The following is a 14780-nucleotide window of genomic DNA, read 5'->3' as shown; positions in this document are numbered from 1 at the left end:
TGCCGGTACGATGGCGATGGTAAAATATTACCTATGGGTGGTAACTATTATCTATGGATGGTAGGAATCGACAGTAGGCCGATACCTGCCATCCATAGATACTATATTAAGTACCATCAGACCAAACCTGGCCTGAGATGAGAATTGAACCTAGGAAAACTGTGGAAACCATAGCATTACCAACTACGTCAATGAGGACATTATGTAGGACTACTGCCAGACTCAAATCCGCCATCCCTCATTGGAGCAGCGTGGCGGGCCGTGGATCCGAGCTATCCATATGAAAAAATCTTGGATGTCAATTAACCCGTATGTAAAGATCCATTTACTTTGTGGTTACCAGCGGTGAAGAGTTCATCAAGCTGATTCTCGTCGGATTACCTTTAAAAGTCCATGCATATTCATTGTTGTATCTCTAGAGATGAGAAACCGGTGTTTGTATCACACTGTATGAATTTCCTTTTCTTTTGGGACTGCTTACCTTTATCTAAATTCCATTCTTCTCCACTGGCGGTTACGATAGTTCCTACTACTTAAAATTAAATGGGCCTCTCTATAAACAGAACCAAAACCAAAGTTAAGAAACGCGGGCCGCGGCAGTAAATTGCAGCTTACGGTTTTCCTGAATTTTGAAATCGTGCAAAACTTTATAAATCAGGGATCGAGCATCAGTACTGGACTGGCCAAAAGCGCCATGTCTCAGCTGCATAGAACGTGGAAAGACAGAAATGAAATATAATGAAAATCCTCTTTATTGCACACCGAAAATTATTAAATGAATATAAAAGAAATAAATTAAGTAGGTACAATAGGGATGTCTCCCAGGCAACCTATATAAATAGGAAACCGGAAATAATAAATAATCATATATAGATAACTATAGATTGCAATAGTTTGCTACACTATCCCCGAGTGCTATATTTTATCCCCGTATTCCTACGGGAACGGGAACAACTCGGGTGAAACCGGCGTCTGCTAGTGTTTTGTAAGTTGATGAAAATTATATAATGGTCGTATATATGAAATAACACCTAAGTTCCTAAGTACCTAAATAATAGTAGTAGTCAGCTGTCGCCATCTAGTGAGTATAATCCGTGCGAATTAACTTAACACCTGGCTAACAAACATAGTACAAACCTCATCCGAGCCAGGTGTCAATTTAATCCGCCCGAGCTGTACACTAGATTATGTATGACCAAGTTAGGCATAAAAAATGGGTCATCATCAAATCAGCCGATGGACGTCCACTGAAGGACATATGCCTTTTGTAGGGATTTCCAAACCTCACGATACTGAGCCACCGTCATCCAGCGAATCCCTGCGACTCGCTTGACGTCGTCAGTCCACCTGGTGGGGGGTCGGCCAACACTGCGCTGCAAAAAATGGGTACTTACCGGAAAATAGGCAAGAATGCCTTCGCCCCGAAAGGGGTTGAAAGAAGGCAAAGCAGGCAAAGCCTCGTACTTACCCGACTCACTAGAGACGAGAAGACCCACACGCGCAGTTTTTGACCTAATCAGTAATTTAAAATAAAGAAACGTCGCTAATAACTACTAGATTCATCGATCTCCTTTTAATAAGTGGATGCACAATCACCGACCAAAAAACGTCCCCACTCAATGAGTGCAAAGCACAACTTCTTAGCACTCAATTCAAGTAGTCGTATTTGCAAATTCAACTTTAAACTCAATACTTAAGGTAGAATTTGCTCTGAATTTGGGATTTTATTGAATATTGGACTATATTTAAAGGCCTTTATGTATATTTTTTTTACCAATCATTCTAAAACTGTCAAAGCAAAGTTGGCCAGTTTTTAAATGAAATTTCTACATGATTGTGCGTCCTTTTATTATAAGAGGTCAATGACTAGATTAAAATAAAATAAACATATTATAGAAGCATCTTTTATTTGTAACATAATTTAAAATATAAATTTTGTAAATCTTTCGAATAAAATACTCAACAATATTTAACATTATATATTTAACTACTATGAAAAGTAAATACTTATAAATATAAACTTTACTGATTCCTACGATTCACGTTTCTTAATAACTATACTTTCTTCAATAATTTATACTTTTCACTAATGGCATTTACACAAAATAACACATTACATGTGATTTCAACCATAACATACTATGATAACCGAGTGGTAACAATCGTCAACATATTCTTTCTTAACAATATCAACTAACAGAAAAACACAAAATAATATTACTTAACTGAAATAATGTTTAAAAGTGGAATCTTACAATAGCTTGGTAACTATAAATATATAAAAAAATCTTTATTATAACGATTAATAAGAATTAATAAGAAATATATCATTTTGGCACAACTCACCAAAATTCTATTCAACAATTTATGTTCTATTAAACAAATAATAATTTTCAAACGTTAAACCATCATTCATTGTATAAAACTGCAAAATACTGCTTACGGATTATAAGAGCCCTTTCACATTAGTCTTTTGTCAGCCTATTTATGTGTCTATGGTATTACTCAGGAGTGCTGTCTAGACAGTCTAACTTGCCATGTCAAACGTCTTTTTATTCACAGCAAGTTAAACCTTGACTGTGACTTTACTGAAATCAAATGACAATACATCCTTCTTAGCTATGGTTGGCAACTAATTATTAATTTATCAATGAGCGAGATGCTCAAAGCTATGAAGCTGAGTGATTTTCACTCAATGTTATAGCTTGGCAACTTCGTTCGTAACACTCCCGATGGTCCGCGAGGGCCGGGAGGCGTGTAGCGATGAATGAAAAACCCACGACTGATGCGCCTCACTTTCTCGCACGCACGATTTCACACCCGCGCAATTTTTCGCCCCGGCGCCCGCATGTCATGGGAGTGTCATCAACGAACTACCCATGTATATAGCAATGTGTGTTAACTACATTGGTCATTGTGTAGTCTGCTCCTGATCTATCTTTAGCACCAGTGGCGAGCACAATGTTTTAACTAGGGCAGGCATTATACATACAAATTGCACAAAATGCAATACTCCATCTCCAATATAGGTCCTCAGGGAAGGCAGTGTATTTTTGCATCTATAAAGTGTACGCCATAGCACTTAGCACCTCTATTATACACGTATGTTATAAACAGCTTGCCTTGAGCTTGTCGATTGCTTGACTTTGACTTATAATGCTTTCTCATACTTTGGATATTTATGTGTGAGAAGCACTAATGTAAATGGGCTCTAAGATAAAATTTTTATCCGTTTATCACTTTTGACTTTTTTAGATGGCCTAATTAAATAATCTGTGTGTAATACTGAAAAATTCATGTAAATACAATCTCAAAAATGAATCATGTGTATAAAAATATAAATTTCGAGCTGATTTATACCTAATAGTGTAATTTTAACCTAAATTCATTTTTAAATACTTAATATCATCTCCAAATTCACTTCAACATACTGTTGATGAAAAAAAAAATATAAACAACAGAATTGTTTCTTTTCTAAATTTTGATATGAGGCAGCAGATATAACTGATGATTTTTAATAACTACTAATGATACAAAAATAGTTTTTATTGCTACTAATATAGTAGTCGAAATTTTTCACACTAAATAATTATTAGATCAATTCTGGAGCACCAAAAAGCGCAGCTCTCAATGCCTAGTTCAGACTAATTTAGTATTTTAGTCTACTACTAAAATACTAAAGTAGTCCGTACTAGGCCTTACAGGTCTATTATTTTTGCACCGTCGTTACTAACACATAATATCTATTTGTGAGAGATCTTGTCGTCCTTGAAACTTGCAAGCACAACTTTCATTTCATTCAATTTATTATTATATTATTAAATGGTGGTAATAGTTATAAATGTTCCTCCTAATATCATAACGCTCATTTGTAAACATAACTTACAATAGTAATATATTTTCTCCTAATAGTTCGGTAATCATAAATTTTGTATAAAAAAACATTTAAAGGCACAAACTTTCTTGTGTATAAATATAAATGTAAGGCACATTTTGTTCACATAGATATTAATTTCGCTGGCCGTGGCTAGCCCACATGTGTTCTTTGAAAGTTTCCCTCATTGTGAATGATCTTGGGCAAAGATAGCAACACAACCGGTTTGTCAGATCTGAGTGCATTAATCTTACGTGATACTTGAGAGCCGATTGGTTGGAGTATTTCATTCCGCAATGTGGACAGTCACCGCATATTGCAGCATGGTTTGATTGCTGGTGGGACGTCATGGATTGGGATGTTGAAGCCCCACTCGACAGTACAGGCACAGTGGACATCCCCGCTAATAACAATAGGGCTTGCGACTGCTCTTGAGAGTACAACTCTGTGTCTTGACCGTCTTGGTGTTCCGACAATAGCACCTCTGGTTCATACTCCATATCTGATTTTGGCGATGGCTTTTCCGCCTTCACTAGTGAGTCATCATTTGTCAAAGTCTTTGGTGGACTTTTTGATCTGGGATTGGGATAATTCATAGAATCCATGCTTGATTCTTTTAGTCGACTTATGGTATGCATATCATTTATGTTTGACACTTTTTTTAAAACTGAATTGTTGGCACATACATCACTTTTTGAAGGGTTTATTCCTGGAATAATATAAATACTTAATAAATTAATCTTTTTAAACAAGTACTTGACTAACAAATTTAACAATTTTTGACTCTAACAATGGCTACATACAGTGTCTATTATCTATAGTAATCTATACTTCGATACTAATATATAAAGCTGAAGAGTTCGTTTGTTTGATTAAACGCGCTAATCTCAGGAACTACTGGTCCAATTTGAAATTTTTTTTTACATAGCCCATTTATTGAGGAAGGCTATAGGCTATATATTATCCCCGTTTTCCTACGGGAACGGGAACCACGCGGGTAACCGCGCGACGTCAGCTAGTAATCAATAAATGTGATATGGCTATATCGACATATATGTATATGTATCCTGAAAGACCAAATCTTTCTTAAATCAGACCTTGATTGTAATGTCTTACTTGCCATAATGTTAGTTTTAAGACACATGTTTACCATACTGTTTCTTTTCAGAAAAACAATTAACAGAGGGGCAATCTTTAAAAAAGTAAAAGTCCTTTTTCAGATTCTAAATAAAAATTTATAAATGTTGCCGCAAAAATCTCAAACTATTTTGTTCTGCCATTTTCAAGAAACAAAAAATTTAAAAAGCAATTTTGCTATTGCCTCATAATATTAATAGAAAAAAATATGTAAGTATATCATACCAGAAATCAGTGACCTGGCAAGCATACTGTTCTCATAATCAGGAAGACTATCATCATTGTCAATATTGATTGATTGTATTTGAGCTGGAGAATTGTTCTCGTCAACATATTCTGTTTTGACAGTAACTGGAATGTCTTCTTGTGTATTGATCTAGAAACAAAAGACATGCAAATTAACACTACAAAATACTAATTAAAATTATTATTATTGTTACAGCCCATTTTAAAAGGCCCAATATAAGACTCAGCTTTATTCTCTTCTTAGGATTTGGTTGATAATGTTAGATTTTATGGCTTCCAGAAAAATTAATCAATGTTAGTGCACATTCCTTTTAATTTAAATATTGTAACCAATATTCAAAATGTGATTTTCATTACATCAAAACTACTGAATCATCATGAAATTTAGCTGCATTGTCATGGGTATAAAAAATAATATAGAGTATGTTTGATTCAGAAAAAAAAGTAAAAGTAGTGTTGAAAGATAGAACAATAACTCTAAAAAAGAAAATTGATAAAATCTAATCTCATGTGAAACAAGACTCTAGGAAAAACCAATTAAACATTTTATAAAATCCATAAAGTTCGATGTTTAGTCAATATAAAAATAAATATTATGGAATAAATTATTCCATATATCCATTAGCTACCAAAATTAGTGACAAATATTAATAAAATGCAAAAAAAAAGCAAAAATGCTGCAAAAAGGCATACATTCAAGGCTTGCTGTCTTGGATGTATATGGCTTTATGCAGAAAATTGCAAAATTGAATTTGTTTCATTTCATTAAACACAAACCTGGTTTGTTGGATTCTTTCCATTAGCTGTATTAGTGTGTTCAGATTTGTTTTCAATTCTCTTTTCAACATGGTTCTCTGGCACATACAATAAATTGTCCAATTTCACAGAAGAAGCACCATTGTTTTTATTATATATCTCACTTGTTTCTAATACTTTACTCTTCTTCGTATTATCAATGACAGGTACATCATTGGGTTTATCTGAAGTACTGCTCCGTCTTTTCTTTAGGGCGGGTATTTTAGCCTCTTTGTGAGCCAATCCCAAGTTTGTCTGCTTCGATGATATGGTTAGCTGAGTAAAAAGTTTGTTTGTAGCAGCACTCGAAAAAAAGTTTTCATTCTACAAGATAAAGGATTATATAAAGAATTTATAGAAGCATATAGAATTTATATAAGCTCAGAGCTAGGGCGTTTGGAAGTATCTCCAAAAAACTGTTGTACTCTTAGTTCATAATTATTATTGTGTATATTTTAAGTATATTTTTTAATTTAATGTTCATTCTACATGTTTTTTATTAATCAAACTAAAAATGATATTTTTTTTAAATAGATCAGAGCTGTCTAAATTAATGTTGATCACAAAATGCATGTTGCATGCAATGTTTCTATTTGCATTTTACAAGCTTTTTTTGAAGAAACATTAAATCCTCTACAAACAAAAAGTAAAATGATAATTTATTTCACTTTTTCTTTGGTTTTGGCCTACATGTACCTTTCAGCATTCAGTCATTATACCATTCCACTATTTAGTCATTTTTATTGACCCTAGATCTTATCTGGTTTAGACAGCCACGATTTATATTGTTAGAAAAACTGTAATTGACATGAAATGCTCACCTGCTGTGTTACTCCCGTCAGACCCTTCACTTGAAGCAACGCTGCAGTGTGCAAAAAGGAAGACAATTTACTTTCCTCAATAAATACTTCTCCTTGGTACATATAGGATAAGAGGCTTAGAATATCATCAGCAGATACATCCTTCAATATTATAACAGGATGTTGACATGGGTTTTCCTAAAAGAAAAAAATATATACATACTTATAGTAGAGCCATTCCAATGTGTACTTGATGTAAACAAATCATAATTATAATAGTAGAGTGTGTCCTTCAATTAATTTCATCAAGGACAAAGTACAGAAATACTGAGTGTAAAAATACTTGACTAGTGCAATGGTGTGGTAATATTTCCCAGATATTATTAGTGTTAGTAAACGTGAAGGTTATAATGTCCCAAGTCATTCACCTTGAACACATTCCTAAAGTACGGGCTGCATGCTGACAGTATAACTTTGTGAGCCTTGATGTTTCTGCCTTCACAAGTTAGTGTTACGTCGACCAGATCTTCTGAACATTTTAACGAATCCAATGCACTCACTATATTCGTCTGGAAGTTGTTCCAACGTAAACAAAACTGGTCTGCCATTATTATGTTTTCGCTAAAATGTATCTGAAAAACAAAACCATATTCGCGAAATTTAGATGGCACAAGGAAACCGATAACAGTAGAGAGAAACACTAATTCACACGTACCAATTTTCACATAACTTTGTAAAACATGGAATTCACTTAACTATTTAATTTATATTTAACAAAAATAAGTATAGAAAGACAATTTTGTAGGAACAAAAATAAAGTGCATGACCTCCAATGACACGGTCTTCTTTCACTTTTCGGTCATAGACATTCAGTTTTGTTTTGAATCTGTCATGCAATTTTACACGCATTAATTCTTGGACAGTCCAAATTATTTTTAATTATTTATTTCCAGAGTAACACGATTAAACACTCAACAAGTAAATCTTACGTTATAAAGTTAACTATTTAATTTAAAGTAATGCTAATTTATTTTGAGAGAAACCAAAATCTGTAGTGGAATCGGTAAGTTATCAAAATGCTCACAATGACATCACTAGTTTTATCTTTTTAGCCGTTTGCGGTGATATGTTTTGAATGAAATGAAGTGTTGCCAAAGGTTGCCAATCTCAGTTTCTTTTTTTAACATTTTTAGAGTTCTTTGAAAATGTTTACTTAATTTCAAATGCAAATCTGTTTGTTTTTTTAATGCAATGCGATGCGATTCAAAAATAGGAGTGTTTTTGAATTTTCGAATGCCTAGTGGTCCTTCGGATAGCTTTTTACAATCATCATCATCATTATCAAACCATATTTGGCTCGCTGCTAAGCTTGAGTATCCTCTCAGAATTTAAAACTAACGAAAGCATCATAACTCGGCCATCAACTTTCCAACAAAACTTTAAAATACAGAATTACGTCGAAGACACTAGTACACAATAAACTTCAACCTCATTAGAATTATCTCAAACCAACATAATTCCCGTAAATCCACATTAAAATTCAAGAATTGTACATTCAATAAATGTATTTACAAATAAAAGTTCTGAATTGTACTACTACTAGGATAGGGGTAGTTGAAAGTTTACATCGAGTTTCACGCGGACGAAGTTGCGGGCGTCGGCTAGGTAATGGATAAAACGCAAATGGTAGATACACCACCTAATTATCTAAAACTAATTAGAATAGTTTTCCGAAAATCCCTAGCTTTGACTAATGACAGAAGGGCTGACTTATTTTTTGCACAAAGGATCAGCCTGGCTGTCCAGCGCGGAAATGCAGCCAGTATTCTTGCCACCATTTCACGTGGGCAAGATTTGTATAGTTATTAGGATAAATTAGCTTAAGTTTCTTATGTATTCTTTCTCAATTAAAAAAGGAAAAAAAAACTAAATGAAAGTTAGTCTTGCTCAGATCTGTTTGTCATAATGCTTGTTTTTCAAAATGCTTTATTCAATGAGTAGAGCACTTTACAAAATAAACTCTTCTTATTCGTTATCAGCCCATTTAAATTTAAATGGTAACAAGGAGACAATAATATTGTAGGAGTGGAGATTTGGACCATGCTGCTTCAATGCGGATTAGTGGGTTTATTATGATTGTCCACATAACGAACATTTTCAGATGTTAATGATGATGACCAGGATAGACGCATTATCGTGAGTATCATAAAATAAACAGAAATGCCTCAAAGCCAAGCATATGATACATACAGATTTGTGAGCAACATTGACCTCTTTTATTAGAAGTCGGTTATAAAGGACGCACAATCATGTAGAAAATTTCACTACTAAACTGGCCAATTTTTAAACGTCAATAGCTGTACAATTTTTTTTAATTAGGCCATCTTAAAGAAAAGTAATTATTGCATTCTTCTTGCACAAAATAAAATATAAAGCATTATTTACAAAAGTAGTATTATAATATGTTGGTAATTTCATCCGTAATGTTTAACAAAAATCAGATCTCTAAAATCTTAATTCCAGCAGCTACAACATTGAAAAAACTATAGGTACATAGAATTATAGGTACTAGGTAGTCGTACACATACTTGTACCGAATCGTAAATCTATGGAAAAAACTGATTCAAAATCTTTGCCACTGATTTACTGTATCTGTCTTGTCCTCAGACCAATTATTGTATAGGACCTGCCGCGCTAGACGTTACTTTTCTGTCAAAGTAACAATAATAGTCTTGACACTCAAATGTCCCGCAGCGGGAGGGTGAATTTTTTTTTTTTTTTTTTTATAAATTTTTAATAATGTTTTGTATTTTATTATACTTATATTGTTAAAAATTTTAAAAAAAAGAAGTAATAAATAAATGAGAGAAAAAATAGTCTTCATTTGTGGTCTGTGATAATAGTAATCAACGATCTAATACGATTATAAAAACTGTCTCTTTAGAATCGATGTTAAATAGTTGTAATCGTGTTCGTCGGTTAAAGAGCTCCGTAAAAATACCTTTTTGTGTAATTGAATTGTGTAAAAAAAGGCAAAAACTTCTAGTTAAGTATAAGATATATACAAAATCCAAGCTCGTTTTCCTCAGAAAATGACAGACAATTTTGTTCGTGACTGTGAATGCGATACAGGTCCTTCTAAAATTGGTCTGAGGTCTTGTCTATGTCTTTACGTCGACTTCAACTTTGCCTGTTCACTGTTAATTTGTCTGTGGGACGTAATCGTAATTCGTAGGTCCCTTTTATTATATCTGTGACCCCAAGGAAAAAAAAACAAAATTACAGAACAGAACCAGAAGGAACTGGAAAGAACTTTTGCTTTGTTATTGTCAGGTGTATCCTAGAAACGTGTATGAAAATAACAGTATAGAACCATTCCAAGTAATTTCTAATTCACTCATAAGTTATTAAGTGCAGTATATAATTAAGAAAAATGAGTTCTGATCCAGAAAAGTTTGATTCCATGCTTTTGGCCATGGCACAACAACATGAAGGCGGTGTAAAAGATGTAAGTTTTTTATTATTATTTATTCATGAGTCATTGGAACATACTAGAAAATTGAAAAGTCGTACACATATACGTACATCTAACCCCCGCGACTTGGCCCGCGAGAATGCCAGTTAAGCGAGACTTACATCCTTTCATCCCCTTTTAACCTAACTCAAGGGGGAGAATTTTAGAAAATCCTTTCCTAACCTACATCACGTTATTTAGCTGCGTGCCAAGCGCGTAATCAGTAGTTTAAGCTCAGATCAGATCAGTCAGTAACAGTTGCTTTTTGTTTAAGTGCCAATACATTTACTATGTTAATCTAAGATCCTAATGCCAAGTACTTGTTTTACTTTACTATAACTGCATCTAACTACGTGTATTTGTTTGCAGTTTAAAAATTTTCATCAGACAGGCTCAAATGATTGGTTTTTGGTTCAATCAGCTAGTCTATGCTGTTTAGACCATGAGGTTATAGTCTTTTCTACCTAGAAATTCTCAGTAGCAGCCTTAAGTTGAGAAATTGATTGTGTTACGACTCTGTGAATCAGAAAGAAGATAAGATCATACACTATCCCTCAAAGTGAGCCAACTTGCATTGGTGCTTTGTAGTAGGTCTAAGATCTAAATCTTGTCTTATATGTATAAGAAGTAGTCTGAGGTCTTATCTGGTGATACCAGCTTTTGCTAGTTATCACCCTACTAGCATTCATTTTACATTGCATTGTCACCTAACATCAGATTAGAATACAGTCAAGGCTTATTGTCCAGGAGTATTAGAAATTTGATGATAATGACTATACTATTCAACGAGAATAAATACTAGAGATAAACACGAGTGGTCATGTACATAAAGAGACAACGGAACAAACATAGAGTGTCTATCTCTTTCTATCTTGTTTATTTGCTATCTGCCGCACGGCTCACGGCTGGCAATCAATTTGTGTACAAATTATGTATATTTATATATATATGGGTGTTTCTTCTCATTGGGACCACTATAGTTAATTTATAATCATTTTCCAATCCTATCCTTGTAATGGAAAATTTTATAAAACAATAATGAAAACTTTTTATTTTCCAGTTGCTAGACACAATAGTGAATTTCTTAGCGAGAAAAACAGATTTCTTTACTGGTGGTAAACCTGGAGAATGGGAAAATGTAAGTGATGTATTTTTTTATTTTTATTTAATTTCAAAGGAAGTTTTGAACTTGCTCTTACAAAAATGTCTGGAAAACCATTTATGTACCATTACTGATGCCTTTCTGATTTTTATTACAATACAAATATAGGATATGAATGAATTGTATCTCTATACCACCACTGACTTTTTAAAAGTTCTTATTTATAAGCCTGCTAGGAAAGACATTTGAACTTGAAATTATTTTAAAACATTATATACAGTTATTAAATTATTTTAATACATAATACTCATTAATATTGTCAATTAAAAGAGATCATAAAAAGTGACATAGATTGTGCTACAAATGTATCCTATCCATTTTATTACTTGTTTATGGACAAATAAAATACTTTGAATTGTAAATATTTGTTAAGAAAAATAAATCAAGGAAAATATCAATGCAAACAAACTGTTAGTAATTTTGTTTCTTGCATACTTTTTACAGATAGTCAAAAACACATTCTACAAATATGCAAGCAAAGCTGAAGAGGAAGCTAATAAGATAAAGAAAGAAAAAGAAGAAGCTGATAAAAGACTCAAAGATATACAACAGAAAAAGGAACAAGAACGTTTGGCTCGTGACTTTGAACCAGCAACTGTTAAAGAACTTACAGACCAAGAGGCTGCTGAGTTACAAGAAAATATAGAGAAAGAGAAAAACAAGAGTAAGTTGTTGTTCCTAGTTAACAGATTAAATATAAATAAATAGCAATAAAAGTTTATTCCAAAATGGCATTGTCTTCTTCCTTCTGGGCCGTTTCTGCACTTGGCCATGTGATTGGCCGAACGTGGGTCTAGATCTCCACTGGATCCACTCCGTCGGGAGTGTTCACTCCAGATGTGATCCAGCTTAGTTCACTCCAGAAGCTTAGCAGCCTTATAGGTCGCCAATAGCCTCATGGAGTGTCCCTGACACATACTTAAATTAATGATAATAAATTTGATTAATAAACTTCGAACAATTAATATGTTTAATATCTATATTAATATTATAAGGCTGAAGAGTTTGTTTGTTTGATCTCAGGAACTAGTGATCCGATTTGAAAAATTCTTTCAGTGTTAGATAGCCCATGTATCGAGGAAGGCTATAAATAATCCCCTTATCCTCTACGGGAACGGGAACCACGCAGGTGAAAACGCGTGGCGTCAGCTAGTTTTATATAAAATTTTATAAACACACCATACATAATTTAAAATAAATAAGTTACGAAATGCGTTTTTTACCTTCATTTCTAATTTCTTTGTTGGTAAACAGTACTCATCAAGAAAGGCTGTAGCAAAAGGTGCAGAAAGGTGCAGGAAAACATCGTGTTTTTAGAGCTGTGATAGCCCAGTGGATATGACCTCTGCCTCCGATTCCGGAGGGTGTGGGTTCGAATCCGGTCCGGGGCATGCTCCTCCAACTTTTTAGTTGTGTGCATTTTAAGAAATTAAATATCACGTGTCTCAATCGGTGCAGGAAAACATCGTGAGGAAACCTGCATACCAGAGAATTATCTTAATTCTCTGCGTGTGTGAAGTCTTCCAATCCGCATTGGGCCAGCGTGGTGGACTATTGGCCTAATCCCTCTCATTCTGAGAGGAGACTTGAGCTCAGCAGTGAGCTGAATATGGGTTGATGACGAATAGTTTTTCTCTGATTTTGTGTGTGTGTAGGATAGAATTTTTCATACTTAATGTAATTTCAGCATCTGAAAACGGAAGTGGTGATGCTGCTGCGACTGACGTTGAAATGGCTGATGCACCTGAAGTGGATGACGATCCAAAAGAAAAAGGAAAGCTGAAACCTAACTCTGGTAATGGATGTGATCTGGAAAATTACAAGTGGACTCAAACCTTGGAGGAAATTGAAGTAAGTCAATGCATGTTATTTTATTATTAAACTAGCTGACCCAGCAAACGTTGTTTAGCTTTATTGCTATAAAAAAATAGGGGTTGATTGTAGAAAGATTACCCTTCACCCTTATCATTTAGGGGTACCTATGAAAAGCAATGTTGGCTGATTCTCAGACCTACTTGATATTCACACGAAATTTTTATAAAACTCGGTCCACTCTTTTCAGAAGAGTTTGGTAACAAACACAGCAAAATGTGAATTTTATATATTAGAGATATAAGCAGATGTCACTTCTTGCACAGCTTATCCTGCCTACTCTTATTGGGGCTCTGTGTATCCAACACAGATATAGAATAAGCTCCAAAGTCCCTCTTCAGTAATGCCTGTAAATGAAAAGCCTGGCGTTTTTCTGTGTTAGGCCATACAAATAGCCTTTATTCTTAGCATCTTTAAAATGTAAACTATTTAATTTTATATAAAATGTTCTTTTTTGTATTTTTTTTTAAATATGTAATTTATATGTCACATAGAGAATTAAGAAAATTCTCAGTTATGAAACATCTTACAATTTTCACAACATTATTTTGACAACATTACTAAGTCTAAATATTACTTATCAGTAAAAGTAATGTTGTTTTTTTTTTGATTGATAGATGATTGATTGAACACTTATGCATTCAATGCAATTAATAATACAGTAACATACCATTGCTTATTTCGTTTTTTTTTTTCATGTATATAAAATAATTAAATACAGTGTTAACTGATGTTTTAATAATTTGCATTTATTAAAAGTACATATGTACGGAACATGGCCTTGATATTAACTTGATTAAATTATTATTATTTCCTACTTTTAAGTTCGTGTGTTCATGAAAAAACCTTGGGACATTTTATTTTCATTTAATTATCACAGTTTACTATAATTCTTATGGAATAATACATACATTTATAATACACTGATAATAATAATTATTAATTAATTGAATCTTTTCCATATTAATGATTGTCTTAACATATGTTTACATACTTATATAAGAGGTTAACATACACTTAATATATTTACAAAATACATCACAAAAAAATTAATGCTCAATAATATTACTGAGTACCTATCTGAAACTCTATAGTTGGAAAAAACTCCATTGAGAATATTGTAGTAATCATAGTTGTATGGTTTAGAACAGTTCTTTTTGCATACTGTGTGCAATATCGAATAGAAGGTCTCAAAAATATTTTGATTGTGTTTATAATTTTGAAATAATCATTATCAGCCAATTTTAACGTCACATTAGACGGCTTAGGGCATTGTAGCCGTGTGACACGTTCTCGATTCTCTTTCTACAAACGCTAACGCTTCGAGAACTAACGAAATGTATGGATATCCAGATCCGATCGACGACTTAATCACGTGAC

The 14780-nt window shown here is 33.4% G+C and overlaps 2 protein-coding genes across 3 annotated transcripts in view; one reads left to right on the top strand and one right to left on the bottom strand.

Moving 5' to 3' along the window:
• Positions 1–1890: 1890 nt before the first annotated feature.
• Positions 1891–7725, bottom strand: LOC112047636 (broad-complex core protein isoforms 1/2/3/4/5). 2 transcript variants are annotated; one of them, XM_024084851.2, is made up of 6 exons: positions 7568–7725; positions 7281–7484; positions 6874–7050; positions 6035–6376; positions 5237–5387; positions 1891–4583 (listed from the first exon to the last, which is right to left on the bottom strand). In XM_024084851.2, the coding sequence occupies exons 2-6, from the start codon at positions 7458–7460 to the stop codon at positions 4009–4011; spliced, it is 1425 nt and encodes a 474-aa protein (XP_023940619.1). In that variant the 5' UTR covers positions 7461–7484; positions 7568–7725; the 3' UTR covers positions 1891–4008. The 2 variants fall into 2 exon arrangements, with proteins under 2 accessions (XP_023940619.1, XP_023940697.1); XM_024084929.2 differs by having other exon boundaries at positions 6035–6328.
• A 2393-nt stretch (positions 7726–10118) lies between these two features.
• Positions 10119–14780, top strand: part of LOC112047465 (nuclear migration protein nudC) — a 43807-nt gene continuing 39145 nt past the window's right edge. Inside the window, exons 1-4 of the mRNA XM_024084632.2 lie at positions 10119–10360; positions 11427–11504; positions 11973–12192; positions 13216–13379. Of these exons, the coding sequence (XP_023940400.1) occupies positions 10286–10360; positions 11427–11504; positions 11973–12192; positions 13216–13379 (537 nt within the window). The 5' untranslated portion in view covers positions 10119–10285. The remainder of the gene's footprint in view (positions 10361–11426; positions 11505–11972; positions 12193–13215; positions 13380–14780) is intronic.

This window comes from Bicyclus anynana, chromosome 7 (genome assembly GCF_947172395.1).
Source record: "Bicyclus anynana chromosome 7, ilBicAnyn1.1, whole genome shotgun sequence".
NCBI classification, from domain to species: Eukaryota; Metazoa; Arthropoda; class Insecta; order Lepidoptera; family Nymphalidae; genus Bicyclus; species Bicyclus anynana.
This window is presented reverse-complemented; position numbering and strand designations above follow the sequence as displayed.

What these genes read in the sequence shown, in the direction of transcription:
- LOC112047636 (XM_024084851.2), bottom strand. Translation starts at nt 7,460, where the DNA reads ATGGCAGACCAGTTTTGTTTACGTTGGAACAACTTCCAGACGAATATA. An exon ending in ACTTTAGGAATGTGTTCAAG is followed by an intron (nt 7,051 to 7,280) that starts GTGAATGACTTG and finishes TTTTTCTTTTAG; the next exon opens with GAAAACCCATGTCAACATCC. An exon ending in GAAAGAATCCAACAAACCAG is followed by an intron (nt 5,388 to 6,034) that starts GTTTGTGTTTAA and finishes TTTTGTTTCTAG; the next exon opens with ATCAATACACAAGAAGACAT.